This window comes from Brassica rapa, chromosome A03 (assembly GCF_000309985.2).
Source record: "Brassica rapa cultivar Chiifu-401-42 chromosome A03, CAAS_Brap_v3.01, whole genome shotgun sequence".
NCBI lineage: Eukaryota > Viridiplantae > Streptophyta > Magnoliopsida > Brassicales > Brassicaceae > Brassica > Brassica rapa.
In genome coordinates this window covers 7,469,892-7,491,472 of record NC_024797.2, presented here as the reverse complement: position 1 = coordinate 7,491,472, position 21,581 = coordinate 7,469,892, and the positions used below count along the sequence as shown (strand labels likewise).

At 30.4% G+C, this 21,581-nt stretch overlaps 2 protein-coding genes and 1 pseudogene across 2 annotated transcripts; all 3 read right to left on the bottom strand.

The window, feature by feature from the left end:
• Positions 1 to 2,995: 2,995 nt before the first annotated feature.
• Positions 2,996 to 4,739, bottom strand: LOC103857315 (endochitinase At2g43590). Its single transcript, XM_009134482.2, has 2 exons — positions 4,001 to 4,739; positions 2,996 to 3,636 (listed from the first exon to the last, which is right to left on the bottom strand). Exons 1-2 carry the CDS (start codon positions 4,392 to 4,394, stop codon positions 3,233 to 3,235), a joined length of 798 nt encoding a protein of 265 aa, XP_009132730.2. The 5' UTR covers positions 4,395 to 4,739; the 3' UTR covers positions 2,996 to 3,232.
• A 6,787-nt stretch (positions 4,740 to 11,526) lies between these two features.
• On the bottom strand, positions 11,527 to 15,074 carry LOC103857314 (transcription repressor OFP2). Its single transcript, XM_033288372.1, has one exon. The coding sequence runs from the start codon at positions 13,193 to 13,195 to the stop codon at positions 12,269 to 12,271; it is 927 nt and encodes a 308-aa protein (XP_033144263.1). The 5' UTR covers positions 13,196 to 15,074; the 3' UTR covers positions 11,527 to 12,268.
• A 247-nt stretch (positions 15,075 to 15,321) lies between these two features.
• On the bottom strand, positions 15,322 to 16,623 carry LOC108871151 (annotated as a pseudogene).
• Positions 16,624 to 21,581: the final 4,958 nt, after the last annotated feature.

Genomic DNA, 21,581 nt, shown 5'->3' with positions numbered 1-21,581 from the left:
TCAAATCAAAGAAGAAGTCAACAAACAACAAATCATGAAGGGAGAGATTAATATTGTGCTCACAAACAAGAGTGAAAGATTTGATGGTGCGGTCTAGTGTTATCAATGATTCAAATTGGTAACTTCTTTGGATTTTTTGAAAAGAGCTCATAACTGTAAAAAACGAAAAAAAAAGAAGCATTTATGATGTTCAATGAAATATATGAGAAAAATTTGGTCATCCATTACATATTATTCATCGAAATATGTCCAAAATAACTTTTTCATTATAAACTTATCTACTAATACTTGTACACTGATAGCTTCTCCATCAAGATCGTGTCCACCAAAAATGCATCCACATAACACATTCACCAAACACCTTTCCATCTAGACCACATCAACACAAGAACGCTTCACATCAATCCTCCTAAATTTTCAAATCCCACCTACACTACATTGGTGTTAAATGAGATGGTTTATCTTTGAAGGCTTGTTTTGTTTATAAAGTTCCGCTAAGATACATGATTGTCTGATATTCAATGCTTTGTGTGCCGATGTTCAAATCCTTACACGAAAGTGTTGTAGATAATTGTCAAAGGTAGTTAGAGGGTAGAAATGTTTTTGACTTCATAGAAAGTGTGTCAAAAACACAAAAGTGTCTTCTTGTGTAAATCACAAATTCTAAAAGTGTGTGTTCTGCAGGTGTAAATTTTCTGTGATGGAATTGCTTCTCTTAGGAGTAAAGAAAGAAATAAAGAAAGAAAAATCACCAAAATGTATTAAGAGCAGTAGATAGCAATGAAAGAAGAAGATTCTTACAATCGTCAGAATCTGCATTTTAGCATTCTCAGAATACACACCAAATCACTTACTCACTGGATGGCTAAATCAGGCATCTTCTGTGGGAAACTGCTTCTCCACTTCTTCGACTGTCTTCTTTGCATCTTCAACTTCTGGACCTTCCTTCACTTCCGATTCCGCCTGCAAAATTCAGTTTCTATAAGAGACAACACAGAACATGAACTACACGGTTCCTCTTATGTGTGTATTATATTCATTGTTTGTCTTCAACAAGGGGACTTTCTCATGCATGTGATTAATGGGATCACAATAGATACATAAAGTTCAAGTTTGAGGATCAAATTGCTACTAAACTTTCTCTAACAAAGTTCAGATCACTCTCTACATCGATTGTCATATTTACCAAAGTGGATTTAAGGTCAGCTAAGGCAGCCTCGAGACGTTTGTGGCAATCAGGAATCATCATCCTTGACTCACCCAACACATTCTCCTGCGTCGACCACGTATATATAGATTATCAGGAAAAAAAAAATTATTAGGGTATCTGCATATCTGTATACTGTAAGCCTCATGATACATATAAGTTTAATGCAACCGAGAATGAAGCTACAAGTTTCCAAAAGAAAAAAAAAAGAAGGAAGCTACATACACTTAGAACACAACACAATAGAAACACATAATATCATCACAGAACAAAAGACTAGCTCTTAATCATCAGTGCTATTGTACCTGCTGTTTAAGGTCGTAAGGGTCAGCTCCCTTGTCCTTCATAGCAGCAGTCTTATAAAAGTTGATGTTTTTATCTCATAGGAGTGAAGCTCTTTCACAATCATTTTAAAAGTTGATGTTTTTATCTTCAAACTCCTAATCATTTCTATTATCACTTCCTTCCTAGACAAAAGTAATTAGGGTACGTATAACGACGATTCCTATTGCAGTTCATTTAAACTCAATCTCGATATATTTGCCGTGCATTACAAGTTGTTTCTATCGATTTCTTTACTTGATTTCAATCTAACATTTGAGAAAAAGAAAAGCATTTATAACGTACATAGAAGAGGAAGAAGCGTTTTAGAAACGAACCAGGCGACGACGGAGCACGCGGCGGCGATGAGCGAGGAATCAAAGAAAAAATGAACAACCACTACGTCAGCATCTTAAAATATCCCCTATATATTATTTGAGAAACATTGCAACATTTTTTTGTAGCCACGTGTCATCACTAGAATGATTCTTAGAATCCTTAGAAAATAAGTTGGTCCATCTAAATATATAATAAGCTTTTTATTAAACCCCAATAAATACATTATTAATGTGCTTCATTATTTTCTTAAATAAGATTACGGAATTGCCTAATGTGGCTAAAGTATATATGACAAATAATGATTTTGAATAATAAAGATTTGATAAAAATGAGTGTGTATTATAATTATATTTATTTAATTTTAAGCTATTAAAATAAATTAAACAATCATAGTAACCATATAATAAAAATTAAAAAAATTATTTATATATTATATTTTGAATTTTTAAAAGCGAGCATAAATTACTAAAACTGTTAAAAATTTCACATTCAAATTTTGTGATCTATAATTTAAAACTTTTGTTATGACATGATACAAATAATTAAAAAATAATATAAGTTGAAAGTCTCATTTAATAAGTATCAAAAATAAAAGATATATAAATATATGTATCATTTTAAATTAAACTATATGCCATACAAAAATACATAAATATCTTAATTTTGAAATTTACTTTGAATATTTTTTTGATAAAAATTTGAAAAAATATTGACAACTGAATTTCTTAAAATATTATAAATTACTTAAACCATTAATTCCACAGTGAAAATTTTGTTATCACTAATTTAGACTTTTGGTATAACAGATACAAATGATAAAAAACAAATATGAGCAAAAAGCATCATCTAATAAATATTAATATTAAAATATATCATATATATGCTACTATCATTTAAATTTAATTATATATCATATCAAATAGAAAAAATATTTTTTCGATTTATAAGATTTATTTATATGTTAACACCAATTTAATTATATAAGTAGTAGATAATGACTTTTTAATTATTCAATACATATTTATTATTTCATAATATGTTATAAACATATAATATATAAAATAATTTATATATAATGTTCATCCCGCGCAAAGCGCGGATCTTAACCTAGTTATATAAGACAATAAATATCACTCAACACACTTTTTAATCTTAAATTCACTCCTACAAGACGTTACAAAAGAAAATCAATTTTCACCAAGATTATTACAACAACCTTTGCTTGTGAAGCAGAAGACATTGAAACCCAACGCAAAATACATACGTGAGATTTAACTTAATCATCTCACTTAGACACTTATTATTTCACCTTAAACACAAACGTCCCACATCGTGTGCCACGTTACATGTGTGTGCACAGAGTCTTTAGCAGCCAAGGTTAGGACCAGGGTCTACACCAAGCTGTCCACAATAGTTTCTGTAGTACATAATCCTTGCATTGACGGCATCCGGATTCCCACTGTTACACTCCATTCCATTGATGGCTCTAATGGTCGCACCAAACCCTTGGTTTAGTACCGGTCTTACGCTATTCATCCAAAACCAGAGAGCTGTCCTGAAAGTCACAGTTGGGTTGCTACCCACTAGTTCTGGCTGGCCTAGGAGATTAAGGCCGAGACTCTGGCCGCATGGTCCGTAATTGTAGTTCCATGATAGTTGGATCGGTCCACGACCGTAGTAGCCTTTACCCGGTGCACATGGGTATTGCCTGTTGTTCTCGTCGCAGTAGTCTCGTGACGCTCCATTTATTTCTTCTATGTAGCAGAAGTCTAAACGATATAGAGATGTACATGAAACAAAGTGATTTACAATAATGATCAGCCTAATCTATAATTGAGATAAAGTCAATCCTTCATTTTAATTATTATAAGATGAAATTTTGAATTTTTTATGTATTGGCACATAAGTCCATTATTGTTTTTAACACTTAACTTGTTAGTATCATTTTATAATCATCATATATGAACTGTAATGCAAACATTTAAAAAAATCGTTCCAATCCTTGGGTTTTGAGAATAACTCACTCATTTTTATGCTACAGTACTAAAAGTTAGAATGAGTAATAATGACTAGAGTAGATGTACAGACCAAAAAAAAATATTATAAAATATAAAAGAAAGAAAGGAATCTTACGTCCGGTCTCGTGAGTGAAATGAGCAAACATGGTTGCAATTTCACGCCTAGTAACGGAACTAGCAAAGTTTGGGAATGAATTAGCAGCGTTGACAAAAGAGTCGCGGGTGTAGAAGCTTTTCCCGGCGCAGCCATTACTGGCTTGGCTGATAATGTTGTTAATGAAGCCTTGTGTCACAATGGTACCGACCGGTTCACCACTAGAAGGGGTTCCACTGCCTATACAAGGACCTGATCGACACCCAGCACCGCAATAAGGATCAGTGGTACCACAATAACCGTACTGACTACAGCATAAGTTTGGGGCGCAACCGCAGTTCTGAGAGTTGACTGTTTCAGAGTAGAAACCTAAGAGGCAAAGGAGAAGGACTAAAGAGATTTTTGTGAGAGCCATATTTTGTATTTGTGGATGGGAAGGAAGAAGTGAGATGTATTCTATATATAGGGGAAAATGTTGGATAGTTTGATCATTTGCTCTGGTATGCGCAGAAATAGTTGATTCTGTCTCTAATAATACAGATTTAGCTAAACCGAGTTTGACTTTTAGTCTAGCTCTTTCCTAAAATTAATATTGTGGACTCGGTCCAACAATTCGATTTACTCATTCAAGCGACGTAAATATGTTACAATAGTAGTATTATGCACGGTGCTATCACTACAAAAAAACAGCGGTATTCTGACGGACGTTCCGACGGAAAATGAATTCCTCGGAATATACCGAGGAATTTCTGAGGCAATTCCGAGGAATCACAAAATTTGGCTTCTTCGGAATTTCCTCGGAATATACCGACGGAATTCCGAGGAAAATTCATTTCGTCGGAATATTCCGACGGAATACCGAGGAAAATAGTATTCCTCGAAAAAAACCGATGAATTCCGAGGAAATATTATAGACGTTAGAGAGTCGTTGGGGGGGATTTTAAAAATTCCGAGGAAATTTCGAGGGCAGAAAGGTTTTCCTCAGAATTTCCTCGGAATAGATCTTGTCGATTTAGGGATTTGACTATACATTCATTTTCCTCGGAATTTCCTCGGAATTTTCCGAGGAAATTCCGACGAAGATAGAGTTTTCCTCGGAATTTCCTCGGAAAATTCCGAGGAAATTCCGAGGAACTTGGGGTTTTAAACCGAAAACAACGTTTTACGGATTGAATAACACGTATATAACCTTCATTAAGTGTCTTAACCAGATTATGAAGTCAAACTTTGGTGTTTTACCCAATAACAAACACTTTTACGATTGCATGAACGAAAACCACACAACATAAGAGAAACACTTATACACTTTAACAAACGGTAAAGGGAATACTTACAATTATTTTTGAAATTTTGTTATTTCATGGTTTATGATCATCTATACAAAGAATCCTCAATGGTATGCATTATAATTGTATAAGAAATAAAATACAGCGAAAATAATCGATGTTTTGAAACCCCAAACCCTGGTTCCTCAGAATTTCCTCGGTAATTACCGAGGGTATTCCGAGGAAACCATGTTCCTCGGAATATTTTCATTTAACCGGGTAAACCAAGCCGCCAAATATTTCGCGAAAATTGAATTAATGATTTCCGAGGAAATTCCGACGGATATAGTAAATATTTCCGAGGAAATTCCGACGGATAATTTCCGTCGGACCCCTCATTTTATTAGGTCGAGCCCGACCTTCTTCCCCATTTCTCTCCGCCGCACTCTCTCTTTCCCCTGCGATTTCGTCGACTCCTCTCTTCTCCCTTGCGATTTACGGCGCTTTCTCTCTTCTCCCTCGCGATTTCCACCCTAATCCTCATGTATGAACCCTATCCCACTCTTTTAGGTTAGATTTGTATGGTTTTTAAGTAGATTTGATGATTTTGGAATGAGATTTATAGATTTTGCTAGGGTGAATGGTAGATTTGTGTAAAATCGAGTTTGATTATGTATTTCACTTGATTTGAATTTTTTTTTTTTAGTTTTTATTAATTTTGTGGTTATAAAAATCGAATTTGTAATTATATATATATTGAAAACGTTTTTTGTATATAAAATCTATTTTTTGCATTTTAAATTCATTTATATATTTATTAAACATTTTTAAAATCTATAAAACTTTTTTTAAGATTAAAAATCATATATATAATATTTAAAATCATTTTTTTGTGGTTATAAAACGTTTTATGTATTTTATATATAAAATATAAATTTCTATATTTATTAAACATTTTTAATATTATGAAAACTATTTTTTGTAATTATTTAACATTTTAAATATTTTTAAAACTATTTTTTGTAATTATTAACTGTTTTTGGGATTTATTTAAACTATTTTTTTAATTTTTATACTATTTTATATTTATTAAAACTAATTTTGTATTTATAAAACATTTTTTTATTTATAAACACTATTTTATTATTTTTTGTATTTATAAAAACTATTTTGTATTTATAAAAAGATGATTTCATATTTATAAAAATATTTATATTTATTAAAACTAATTTTGTATTTATAAAACATTTTTTTGATTTATAAACACTATTTTATTATTTTTTGTATTTATAAAAACTATTTTGTATTTATAAAAAGATGATTTCATATTTATAAAAATATTTATATTTATTAAAACTAATTTTGTATTTATAAAACATTTTTTTATTTATAAACACTATTTTATTATTTTTTGTATTTATGAAAACTATTTTGTATTTATAAAAGATGATTTCATATTTATAAAAATATTTATATTTATTAAAACTAATTTTGTATTTATAAAACATTTTTTTGATCTATAAACACTATTTTATTATTTTTTGTATTTATAAAAACTATTTTGTATTTATAAAAAGATGATTTCATATTTATAAAAATATTTATATTTATTAAAACTAATTTTGTATTTATAAAACATTTTTTGATTTATAAACACTATTTTATTATTTTTTGTATTTATAAAAACTATTTTGTATTTATAAAAAGATTATTTCATATTTATAAAAATATTTATATTTATTATAATTAATTTTGTATTTATAAAACATTTTTTTTATTTATAAAAACTATTTTATTTTTTTGTATTTTAAATATGTTTTCTATTTCAATTTTAATTTTATATTTTCGAATTTCAATTTAAAAAAATAAATTTATTTTTTTTTTTTTAATTTTGGAAATATTCCGAGGAAGTGTATCCTTCGGGATATTCCGACGACATCTTCCTCGGAATATTCCGAGGAAATTCCGACGAACTTGTGGTCCTCGGAATTTCCTCGAAAATTCATTTCCTCGGAATTCCGTCGGAAATTTCCGAGGAATTTCCGAAGAAAAATGAAATTCCGAGGAGTTATTTCGGAGGACTTTTTTCGTCGGTATGTCGTCGGAATAGCGTTATTCCGACGACATACCGACGATTTTTTCCCTCAGTATGTCGCTGTTTTCTTGTAGTGATAGAATGCGTAACGGGAGTTTTTTCTTTTTTGAGTATTTCATTTTTTTTTTCATACAAATGCATTCTCAAATTTAATAATAATCTAACGTATATATCAAAATCGTCATGGCAAACGAACTCAATATATTTAGAAGTTATTAATGATGATGATTGGTAAACACAAATATTCGTCTGCATGGAGTGGATCGCCCAAACTTCCCTTAGCGAACATTAAAAAATATCTATACTATTAAAACAGAAGCATTCTTAAAAAATCTACTTATACAAGATTGTTTGGACCTATTAGTTAGACTAACATCATATAATTTAGCCTACTTTTAAGCTAAAGTAATATTCCATACATCAACTCATAATTTCCTTAATGTACAAAAAGAGATATTGTAACTAACAACGATATTTTATCTAAAGATTTTATTATCATTTTCTTAATACAGAAAATAACTTAAGGAAATAGTCATAACAAACGAATTAATATTAATGTACATATTTTTAAATATTGGTGACAGCTTGTCCTGTGGAAATGCTGTTAAAGGGTGAGGTCCTGGGTTCGAGGCCCACCAACAACCTAATTATGGAGTTAGTGAGAACTCATAATAGAGGGGTTGGGGTCAGTGCGCTGCAGCGCTGTGAGGCTGGGACCCATGGACGGGTAGTCCCACGGAGCGGGTTGTCACAATTAATGTCCCATTTTAAAACTAATTTATTTATATATGTAGTAGAAAACAATATTAAATTTTGATGAAATCTTATTAAAATTTGCAATTTCTTTTATTTTTAACTTGAATTTGCAAAAACTGGGTTTTATATTGAACTAGGTCTGATTTAACTCAAATTTGATTTTTAGCACAACTCAGAACCAGTTAAAAGAGCGAGTCAGGATCCGACTGGTTCGATCGTACGGTCCGATCAGATTTTCAAAACATTGGTTAATACAGTTCAATAATTAAAATATATATTTTTAATAATGAATATCTTTAATACTAAAAACATACATATCATCTTTAAATCTATTTCAAACAAATCTCACACTATAAAAAATAATGAATAATAAAAACATTAAAAGTCAATAGTTATAGTGTGAAACAAAAAAAAATTATACTAAACTTAAAATTTATTAAGATTAAAAATCTCAAACCCGCGCTTCTTAAGCGCGGGTCAAAATCTAGTTGTACAATAAAAATATACGTTTAAGTTATGCCGCCTTCTAATATCTTTTGCGTGCCACATTTGACGCGGCCCAAATTACATGTGTATTATCTAATCTATTAAAATAGAGTCCTACTTTTTATCTACTTAAAAATGTTGTTATTTAAATTTGAACCTATTCAATTCTCACTATAAAATATCTGACATTCATTAGTATTAGATTAACATTACAAAATATCTTTCCCCTAACTAAAAAGATTCTATCGACTAGCCATAATACACTAACATCAAAATACACTAACGTAGTTATATTTGAACCTTCACCTTTATAAGTTCAAGCATGAATAAATTATATTTGAATCTTTCAAAGTTCATTAATACAACTGTGTCTAATCCTTTACGGTATATTATAATTAATACAAACATTTACACAATATGTATACACACATTTCATTTGTTTTTTCCTCTCCTCATTGTCTCATGTTTGAATCTATGAAAGTTGGGTAGGTCCTCATTAGAAATAATCTGATATATAGACATTTGCTTCTTCTTCTCCATGACTTCTCTTCGTCATGAATAAAAAAGAAATATTTTGGTTCCATGCAAAGAGAAATGAAAACAGATGCATAAACATTTATCATTCATGCATATTAGAAAAACCCAGTGTTCTAAAATACGGTTGGTACACCCGTATATACGCTGTTCAGTAGTACACTGTAATGTTTTTTTGTAACAGCAGAATAATATGGTTATGGTTTATAAGGTATTTATACGGTATTTATACAGCGTTTAAATGATGAATCATTTTTTTTTTCAAACTTAGATTCTAACAATCTTAACTAGAACAAAAAATAAATTTTCTAACATTACGCTAACAAAATTAAAAAAAAGTGATTTTTATTTTATCTTCTTATAGTTTTTAAAGCTCTAACATTATTATCTAAAATAACCAAATCGTTTCCTAAAATATGCTAACAAAAGAAAAACAGAAACAATTTACTTTAGAACCACGATGAACTTTAGATAACTAACTTAATATTGTTAGAATTACTATCACGTATCAACCAAAGAATCTTTTGTAAATCTAACCTAGACAAACGATAATAACAAGAGGTCAAGATTTATTAAACATCTACCATATCTCATAATAGGTTATATAACAAATTTTAACTTTGTTATGTTTAATATTTATAATTTTGAACTTATTTTCTAACAATAAGATGAAGATTTAATTATTTTCATTTGCAAATCAGTTACTTTTTTGTCAACAAAATGATAAAAGCGTGAAGATTTTATCATTTTGTTGACAAAAGAGTAACTGATTTGCAAACCACCCAATGTAAATATATAAATTTATGTTTTTGAACATATAGTAAGTTCATATGTATCCAACTAAACATTTTCAGACTAAACTGTAATAATAACTTTTTGCAAAGTATTTTTTTAATATTGTTTAATAAATATGATGTCCAACTACATACATAATGATAATTTTACATGATAAACTATGGTTCAAAATCCATTTAAATAATATAATTTATTTATTTAGGGTCCTACTTATATTTATTGATAAAATGTTGTCATTTAAATTTTGGATCTATGCACTTTTTCGTTGATGATAGATTAGATTGGATATTAAATAAATAAATCTGAAAATTTTGTTACACTAATTCATTTTGCTTACCAATTATTTGAAAATCAACAAACATGACCGATATTTTTACCAAGTGACATTTAGTTTCGACATACAAAATATCTATCTCTAAATATGACATACACAATACAATATAGTATACCTGAAATCATTTCATTATGTCTCTTTATATTTCTCACTGCCACATAGACTAATTCGAACATTTTATTTATCAAGATTTTAATGTATGCGATGGTAGTTAATAACTGGTGCTATAGGGAATTGGTTTAACTAAGCCATTGTCTATTTTTATACGTATAAATCAATCTATTGGTAGCATATAAGGTTAGATGCAGGTAACCAATATTAAATATTTCAAGCACGAAATGTTTAAATTATGTTTTTGACATAGATTTAGTGGAACAAATTCATCCTAATATTCTAATAAAAACAAAATAATTACATTAAAAAAGATTTACTAACAAAACAAATAAGTATATGAACTGCAAACTACATATTCTAGATTAAAATTTAATGAAACTGTAAAAAAATTCTAACACCATTTTATAAAAAATAATCCCGCGTTTTAACGCGGGTTAGAATCTAGTTTAAATTGTAATTGACTTTTCCATTTATTTGGGTTTAAACTCAAATCAAGTAAGGGCAAAACATGACACGTAGAATAAAACACCGAGATACATAATACGCAAATCATCTTGGAACGATCCAAGATACAGCCTTAAAATCATCCTAATTAAAGGGAAGGTCAGAAACGTTTACAGGCATTTAATTTCTTTCCACTATTTTTTTCATTGGCTTCCATTGTAGAAAGAGATAAACATAGGATACAAACACATGTACATGCATAGCGAGACGTCAAAGCATATGGCTTCTATTAGACTACGGTAGGCAGCAAGTGCCACCCGTTCGGACCGTTCCGTGTCGTCATTGGCCTAACAATGCATATGACTCCTACTATCCATTTAATACTAAATCCTTATATTCGTTTGCTGTTTTATTTATTATAATTGGGAATCGATCCCAAACTGAATCACAAATTAAGTATTCTGGTAGGTCGATGATATATGCATATTATCGGCAATTAACGGATAGACAAATGCAGAGAATAATTAATATTGCAGCCAATACATTCGAAGTTTCATTAAAATCTACATTATACATCAATTTTGACCACTATGATGTTGATTATTTTATTATTATGTGTTTTAAATTTTTTTTTTTTTTTTTTTTTTTATGTGTTTTAAATTAACTTTGTTTTAAGTTATTAATTAGATTTACTTTGAATACTTATGCTCACTAATCAAGAAAATCACTTAGAAACCGTATCGTATTCACATGTCTTTTGCTGCAATTTCATAAGCCAAACAGAGTAGTAGATGTGAATTGCACAGTGGTCCTCTTTTTCTTCTTCCTTCTTCACATAGAAAAAAAAAGTAAACCTTAAAGATTAAATCTCATCTCTGTTTCATTCTTCTTTAGTTAAATCTCAGTTTCTGTGTCAGTGGTCCTCTCTATCTCCAGCGATCATGCGCTTCATATTCATTCCGTACTTGTTGTGTTTCAAACTGTTCATGTCTCTTCACTGCTGGCATTTCTGGTTTTGTTGAAGATCGCCATTTTAATTGTAATTTCAAAATATTCAAAGGATAGTGCGCAATCTATCCTTAAATTCTAAGACAAGAATATGTCATAATCATTAAAAAAAACAAGAATATGCTTAGTAACTCTGAATCTCTGATTAATAAAGCTTGAAACAACTTTCGTAAGTACAGTAACTCTGATTAAATGTCATAATCACAGAAACAGACAAGAATATGCTTAGTGATCCATTCTGCGGTAAGTTTTATAAGTGTTCATTTTTTAATTAAAACGACAATATGATAACTACTTTTATTATTTGTTTCTATTAATTAGAGAGAAGTAAAGAAAATCTCCACAGTTTCATCTAACCTCTTAATGAACATCAACAACAACTAGAATTGCACAAGACAGAATGGTACTTAGACTAATGTTACCAGACGTTAACTAACATTATATTAAGAGGTTTTTTTTTACTTTGTTTTTGTAAATTGACGCCAGATTTGCTCAAAAACGTGGATGATAAGATCATGATACTCCTTTGGATTCAAGGAAAGGTAACAAGCAAGAAGATCCTCCAAGTCTTTTGAAGCTCTTATGTTGTTCTCATCTATCATCTCCACCATCGATTCTCTGAAATCTTTCTTTGGATCAACGGAACGCTTCACCACTGCAAAACTCTCAAGAACAACTTGTTTGCTCTTTGATCTCGACGTGCTTGTACGCGTACCTGAGAGTTGAATTCTTGGTGAAGTTACTCTTCTGAGGTTTATCCCTGAAGACGATTTTCTTCCACTGGAAACTTGATTTTGGTATCTCTTCTCTGCTCTGCATTCATCATATTCTTTCTCTTTATTAATCTTCACAGAAAGATGGCCTCTTATTGGTTTCTTGATTAGGTTACTTGCGGGACAAGTTTTCTCTGTGGAATGAGACTCTTTGACCTTGTACTTGGTGAAAGCCTTATCCTTTCTGTCGATCTTGAAGTTGGAAGGATCAACGGATTCACCATCCTCTTTTCCGTAGAAACTAAATAAAAAATACTCAGGGGAGCTTTCAAGAGCTGGAAACAAGCTCTGAGTGGAACTTTCAGATGCAAAAGGAGTGACTGGTTTAAGAGATGACTTGTAAAGTGTCTTTCTCTTACTCTTCCTTTTGGTGTAAAGAGAGTTTCTTGGTGAGTTACGGTGAGGATTGTTTGGTACTAAGCTGTTGGAAAAACGAAAGGTTGAAGAGTGATGAAGAAGAGGAGAATCTGAGGAGGGTTTCTTCTTATTACAAGTGTTTGAGGAACAAGAAGAAGGTTTGTGTTTGGGTTTAGACTGCTTAGTCATGTCTTTGAGCTTGTGCAGCCATGCATTTGGGATCATATCTGAAATTTTGAACTTGTAATTTCCCATTGAATCTCCCACTCTTCACAAGATTTCTTTCTTAAACTCTGTTTTGTTTCCTTATATAAAGAAAAACAGAAGGAAGCAAAATCTCTATGTGACAGGTAAAAAAGATGCTAAGATTGGAATTTATGGGGCCCCTATTTCAGAAAAAGCTTAAAGAATGACTTTTGTTTGAATCATCATCGCCAGCATCAGCATGAACTACTTGAGACATCACATTTTCACACGCTTTACTTCATTAGGATTTATTTGAATAAAGTAATGTGGAATATGGCGGTATAGTTGATTCAGGGTGGGTAAAATTGGATACAAAAATACAATTGATTTAACTTTTAATGCAAAATTATATTATAGAATAGAATAGAATAAATATTATTCATCAGTCATCAATCAGTTGATTAGTTAGAAGAACTATGTAAATCTGAATTAACGGAGAGCATTTTTTATTTATTGATTGAACAAACTGAAAGGATAACTATTCAGCTATAAGAAAAGTAGCAAATGAACAAAAATTATCGATTAAAAATTAGCTTTTGATTTATATGTTTTGATTTTAGTGATTAGTATATTATATTTATTGTTTATACAAATTTATAATTTAATTTTACAAAAACAAAGATTAAAAGAAAAAATGTCTATGGAAACCAACGTTAGTGTTGCCCAAAAAACGTAACAAGTCCATTTATATATTTTGGAACAAAAATCAGTTTTAGGGATAATCCATTAAAAAGTTGTGTGTGAGTTATTATGACCAGATGGCAATGACATAAAAGAAAGAGCAGCTTTCTTCTTCCTCTTCTAAATAAGCTTTAATATCGATACGCCTTTGTTCAAAAGAAAGAAGCCTTTCGACTAAAAACGTTCGCACCATTTGCAGCTTTAGTCCTAATTAAAAAAAAATCAAAAGTATAATACAAACAAAAAACATTTAGCTAAAACTTGTACAAATGTGAAATTGTGAATCTATCTTGGTTACTTAGTACACATAGTAATCATGAAATTGTATACTTTCATTTCGATGCTTCTTTAAATTTGGTAAAATTTAAATGGTTATCTTATGTGTATAAATAGTTTAGTATTGATCTTATGTCGAATTTTTATAATTATATTTTAGGTGCTACAAGTGTGCAAATGATAAGATTAGGATAATCAACGTTTTCCCTTTTTTCATTTGAATATCTTTGAATGTTTGAATAAAATAGGAGAAGCTTTTGAGTCGTAATGATGATTTTGAGAAACAATAGGTCCAATATGCCACTAACGCCGACCACTTCGAGGGACACCATTTTCTCTTTTCATCATTCCCTTTCCAAATCAACATTTTTGTCAACTATTTCTATTTCCTTTATAAATAGAATATATTCCATAGTTACATAAATATGCACAAGTGAATAGAGAGGCATGAATCTGAAACAAGAACTGAATTAGACATATATATTGGTGGTGATTGCTTTTAACAAGCCAGAATCTATGAAATGGATTCAACATCAAAAATATGTGCAACATATTTCTAGCTACGTACAAAAATAATGCAAGATACAAAAATTATACCACAGAAATTAGCCAAAACTAGACAGACTTTTACCTATACTTCAACTAAACTAAGTTATTGGAATTTAACCGAAAATATTCAAATTTTGAATTCTCCAACATTTGCAACATATATAACCCGATTGCACATCTAGAGAAAATTGAATAAACTTCTAATATGAATGATCCCCAAGTTTTATGGCTATTGAAAAGTTCAGTTTTACATATAACATTCATATTCACAAACTTATGCATTTTCTCTAGATTTGCAATCGGGTTATGTTCAACATATAATCAATAAATGATCTATACAAAAATAAAGAAGAACACAACAAAACCAATTTCATTTATTCTTGAGCCATGTTCACAAGAAAGAGCTCCACGAAACACATATATAATAAAACTTATTTATTCTCTTCTGTTTTAAAAAAAATGAATAAGGAAAAAAAACCATTAACTAATATTTAACGTTTTAAAATTTTAACTTATAAACCGTTAACATACTAGCATACATTATCTTCCGTCTATAATTTTAAATATTTTGGATGGAAAATAGTTATTATATCTTAGAGATCATTAAAGACTTGTAAAATAGTCTAGAGGAGTTTTACTTTACCATTGAAAAACTTTTTTAAAACTTCACCATCATGAATTTTGCACTTAAAGACGTGAACCCAACGCAACACAAGCCAATCCTCTTAACGCTTATACACACCAAAACAAAACAAAAATCCTAAAGAGGATCACCACATCACAACAACAACAACAACGAAAAGCTTCAAGATAATGAGAGTGAAAGCAAATTTGATTAACTTTAAATCAAAGCTTTCAAATCATGCAACAGATTTGTCTCTCTCTTCCGCAGCACAAACAAAGACCATGAGATGAGCCAACCAAACTCCACAAGCTCCTCTTGAATGTGAACATAGATATAAAGCAAATGATCATTCACCATTCTGTTTTAGAAAGATAAACCTGTGATTTAATCACTGAATCTCCAATCTTAAACCCTGGCATTGTGGACGAACTCAACGCTTAAATCGCCTTCTTCATGTTCATTACTTACTAAATATTCCATGCATACACCTGAGTACCTAGTTCCTCTTCTGACCACCAAAGATCTTTGCTTTCGGATCCAAGGAACCTGCTAGCGATCCAAGAACCCATAATCACTTGGCCACTTTCGCAAAGATTCGATAAAACAAGGTTCTTGGATGCTTACCAAGCAAAACTAGTCCCCTCATATCCAAGTTCCCAAAGAAGGAAGCCTCCATCGACGGATGAACAAGTAAGAGATACTTCTGACCGCAGAATCTGGAAACGCTGTTAACGTGTCTAATGGATCATCGAAACTCATGAGTTTTGTCACATCACACGGGTTAAGCTTCATGCCGTGAAACATCCTACGAACAATATATGACTCAAAATCAACCTTCTTGTCTGAGTTCTTGGCGTATGTTACGTTTCCAAAGATAGTTTCCACTGCTTTCTCAAGATTCTAACCTGTTGCTTTCATCAGAGTGATTAATGGCTTGGCAAAGTCGTGAACCGACCTAGAAGCAGCTCTGAACGTGAACTCAAGCGAGGAAATACTCATAATCCTCTCTTCGAGTTTCCTATTCTCTGCAACCAAACAGTCTAGTGTCTTCTTTAAAGAGTGAATCTCACTCTCTTTTCCTTTTATTTGCGAATTGAGCTTCCCCAAATGCTCCTCGTCGGTTTCATCTCTCAAACGATACAGACAATAGTTTCTAAGGGTACCAAAAGAGGTTAAAGCTGACTTGCACACGAGTTTCTATCTTTCTGTCATAATATTTGTCTCGGCTCTCATGAAACTGGAAAACAAAGTGCTTGTCCCAACAAAAACCTTGTACGTTTGTAATACTCGCTGAGCTTCGTTTCATGGCCACATTTATTCTATTTACCTAGTGGGCCAATTTCGGAAAAATAGCTTGTGATTTTTGTAAAAACAAATGTGTTGACATTCGTGCATGGCTGAGGGAGCGAGAGGGAACGCTGTTTTGTCTTGACATTTTTTTTGAAAAAAATATCTAATTCGTTTGATTTTCCAAACACTTATCTGTGGAACGCTGTTTTTTGTTAATTAAGAATAGAAATTTATATACCATTCATGTAGTAATTCGTCCATAAATATGTTGGAGAGAATATCTCACATTGGAAATATGTAAGGGATTTGAGTAATATATAAGAGATTTGGGTCAATCCACTAATCACCAATCGATTTTAAGTTGGAAGCTCATAATAAACCCAAATCTAACATATATGTCTATGATCAAATACAATATTCATAATAAATCCAAGTAAAGGAAGTTTTGTAAATCGTACTAGACTCCATGTATATCCTGATAGTAATTAATTAGTTTGAATTCTATCTTGATGATGAAGAAGACAATAGGAAGTGGTCCAAATACTGAAAGCACACAAGGCATGAATTCAACACACTCGTGCATCTCTTATCTCTTTCTCTTTTCAACTTTTGGCTTCCCTCCATCTGACACACTCCATCTTCACTTTTTCTCTCTTCGGACCTGTTTTATCAGTACCAATCGATTATATTCACATTTATGTAAATATGATGTGTTATATAGGTGTGTGTTATATAAGAGCGTATCTAAATCCCTTCTAAAAAGTTTGGTGAAATACATAAAAGATATATTTTCAAGATTAAGTGTGGACAAATTATCTGGATCCAAAGTTCTAAACTGGATTTGATCCAAATTTTAAGATACCGAGTCAAATTTGATCCGACATATCTGAATGTATCTTTTGGTATAGGAAGAATGGATCCGAATTTTTTCGGTAACTAAACCAATCCGATCCCAACAGATATTGAACCGAATATGATCTAAAATTTTATACTAGTCTATATGTATTAATTTCTCTAGATCTGAAATAGTCGTTATCCAAAATACCAGATTCAAACCCGATTCGATACCCAAATATCTAACCTTACTTAAGATACTTGGGTTTGGGTTTTTAGCAGTTATACTAAAATTTTGTTAATGATGAAACTCTAGATAATTATGCTAAATTTTAGAAACGGTTGACTACTGAATAATTAAAAAAAATTGGATGATTTTAATATTGATTGACTACATAATAATTAAAATTTGATATGGTAAAGTTAATAATTTGTGAATTAATTAATTACTGAAACTACTGGTATGATGCTTCAAATTTCAACAAAAAATGATGGTAATGTTTTGGAATTTTTAAAAGTTATATGGTAGAATTATTTACAATATGCAAAATTGTTTATATTAATTTAATAAGTGGTAGATTTGTTTTTGTTTGGTCATAAGAAAATATTAGAAATGTCGGAAGCATTTTTATTCAAATGGTTTGATTGAATGTTTATTGATGTTTTTATGAAGACAAGATTTTGAGTCCTAGAAAAAATGACATGCATACTAACAGAGAAAATGCATACATGATATTTAATACTATCTATGTTCTTTAAAGATTCATACTCTAGTTTTTTTACATATTTTAATAAAACACATTAAATTTACATAATTTTTTTGTGTTTATTTTCTTTCCACAATTTTAAGCCAACAAAAAACTAATTAGTCCAATTAAGATTTTTGAAGTTTGCAATTAATTAATAATTCATGCATTGAAAATATAAAAAATGATTTTTTTAGAAACAAAATTTTTTTTTAGAATATGTATTTTTAAAGAATGGAGAGAATATTTAACATAGTACAAGTAAAATCTGCAAGAGGGACTTGTAGGCTGTCTTAAAAAGAAGTTAAATGCCCAAGTGTCTCAAAAGAAAGATCTTTTCGTAAATGGTTTTTGTCAGAAAAATGGCAAGAGGGGGTTGGTAGCCTGTCTTTGGGCCTGAGTGGTGAGAGATCCCAACGAGCTAATGTAATTTTATCAAAGAAAAAAATTGTTAGGTGATCTCTAACAAAATACCAAAATACTAAATTTAGTATAATTTCATCTCTAACAAGATATCAAATTTGGCATCATTCCACCAAATTTAGTGTAATGTGAATAGTGTTACATCAAATTTGGTGTAACACTATACATCACACCAAATCTTAAAATACATATTTTATTATGTTCAATAATATAGTTTCATTGTCATCAAATTTGTAATTAACATTTTCTAGCTTTATTATAAAGTTATATAGGATTTGCTCACACTAAAATATAATCCTATATTGGCCACTGAAACTCATTCACTATACTGCAAGTACCCCCGGTTTTCGGTCAAATAGGTACCTCCGATGTGAAAATGAATTATTCTTCTATACGGGGACATATTATTGAATTATGATTTTTGAACGAATGGTAACGCGTTCTGCATTTGATTGGGGTGAATGCAGACTTTAAGAAAATAGTGTTTGTCTTTCTGAGTGATTTTTGATATCTTTGAAACATACATAATAGATAGGAAACAATGCAAGTCCCATCTATCTCAGTCAACGAATAAATGAAATTTCAATAACAATAACATGGTGAAATGAGTAAAGGATACAGTGTGTCAGGTGTGTGTATTAAACCTTATTATAAAATAATTGAGAAGTGGTGTGTCAGGGATGGAGATACTTACCATGGCATGTGACCCTCTCGATATTTTCCTGTGGACGAATATTTCTGTATTCACTCTTCGTCGACTATTTTGGTGAGAAAATATTCTCTTACCATTCTGCGTATAGCTTTTCTGCTCATGTGTTGTTTTAGGAACATGATCATTTTCGTCCAATCTTTTTTTAACACAAATGTAGTTTAAGTGGGTACATCATATCAACCCAAATTTGTGATGCAGTGGTATTCGAACAAAAATGAGATTCTGAAAATTTTGTTCCCGATGTCATGTTTTACCAATATGACTGATTATACAAATATTTTTGAGGTGTTTGTATTTGTGGGGATTTATGTTTCCAATTAAAAAAAATTGTTGGACTAACAGAAAGATTTTATATTTAAATTTGATACCCGTAATAATATAAAAATGTAGAAAGAAAAATCAGCATTTAACACTTCTTTGTGATTGTGCTTTTATATACTAAAATTCATCTAACCGTCATTCACTTGTATTCATAATCATTTTACAAACGCTAAAATTGATATTAACAAATACTATGATTGATTGACCTACAAAAAAGACAGTATCTTTTTTTTTAAACACACAAAAGATAGTATTGAACTACAGAAACTTCATGAACTAGAGTACGTACAAAGAATACAAATTTACGTTGTCAATACATGGTAGGAAACTAGGAGTGTCCGTGAGATCGTATCATACTTATTGCATTTAACAAACATTTATCCTCATTAGCAGGAAACACATCGTAGAGATCATACCATTCCAAGTTCTCCATTATTAGTTGGAGGATTTTGTTATTGCAATGATTATATGGTTGTTGTAAAATACTACTAGATTGCAAGTACTGTCAAATGTATCTACCATGAAAAGGTCACTCAATAATATATTGTTTCACTCATGTTCAATGTCACAATTCATCAGGATTCATCAATTATAATTAATTATTTTTGTCAACAGAATCGTTTATGTAACTAAGGAATATAGCTGGTATCCCTATTCCATTATAAGACATCTTTTTCACATGCATTGGACGAATTTCAAATTTGGTTTTAAATTTGATAGTGATGGCAACAACATTATCATAAAGTGATAAAACTATATTTGAGTACATGTATAATCTTCAATGCTAAAGTTCTATACTACAATATGCCGTTCCAACTGCAAATGTACCTTTTAACTGATATTGTTTACTGCACCTACTGTTAAGAATACTTAGTATATATATATATATATTAGATTCTGACTCGACCTTAAAAGAACGGATATATTTTTTGTTTTACATTTTTTAAAAAATTTAATTTTTATATTTTTGTGTTTTTAGTCATATTTATGTTTTTTGTATAATATTTCTTTTAAATGATTAATAATTTTTTTAATAATTGTATTAAAATAGTTGGATCACACCAATATCAATAGATCATATTCATATTCATGTTTTAATATTCTAATAGAATAATATAACCTTTGCGTGAATTGATATGAATAAGTAATTATTGATAAAAACTTTTGATATAAATGTGTTAATACATGGAACCTTTCTTACAAATTTGTTGGGATGTTTGTCCACACCTCCTTGCCTTTTTCCTACTCTTCAAATCAGTCATCTCTCATCTATATGCCTTAATTATGAACTTATAATCAACGTTACTAATAAACAATCATTTTACCAAAACTTTATAACCAACTATCTAAAATCACAACAGAGAGTTCCTCTAATCATCTATTGACCCCTCGTAACAATGAACTGAAGATTATATAGTATTACTACTAATCACGTGAAATCATCTATTATTATATAACATGTGATGTGACACACAGCACAAACGTCTACAAACAAATGCCATATTAAAAAGAACTTAGAAAAAAATATATATATATATTTACATATATATAAAACAAATAGCTTGGAAGATTGCTAAAGCAATTCTGGAGAAAAGAAATGGCATTTGACCAAAAAGAAAAAAGAAGGGTACAATGGCAGAGAGAATAGGGTCATGAGAATCTAACTCCCAAACTTAGCAATGCTTAGGTACCTTCCTTAATTACTTCTCTTTACACTCTTTCTCTCCTTTTATCTCTACACCCCCAAATTTTAATTGCACATTTTTTAGTAAACCCCTCCTTGTTCGCTCACAATAGAGTCGTTTTGTTTTTAACTTCCCTTTCTCAAACATCACTACTCCGTCTCCTTTTTTGAGAGAACCCAAATCATAGGAAACCAAAACACACTTATAATCCGTTTGATTGATCTTATATTGGTTTCCATTTTTATTTCTGATT

What these genes read in the sequence shown, in the direction of transcription:
- LOC103857315 (XM_009134482.2), bottom strand. Translation starts at nt 4,394, where the DNA reads ATGGCTCTCACAAAAATCTCTTTAGTCCTTCTCCTTTGCCTCTTAGGT. An exon ending in TTTCACTCACGAGACCGGAC is followed by an intron (nt 3,637 to 4,000) that starts GTAAGATTCCTT and finishes TATATCGTTTAG; the next exon opens with ACTTCTGCTACATAGAAGAA.
- LOC103857314 (XM_033288372.1), bottom strand. Translation starts at nt 13,195, where the DNA reads ATGGGAAATTACAAGTTCAAAATTTCAGATATGATCCCAAATGCATGG.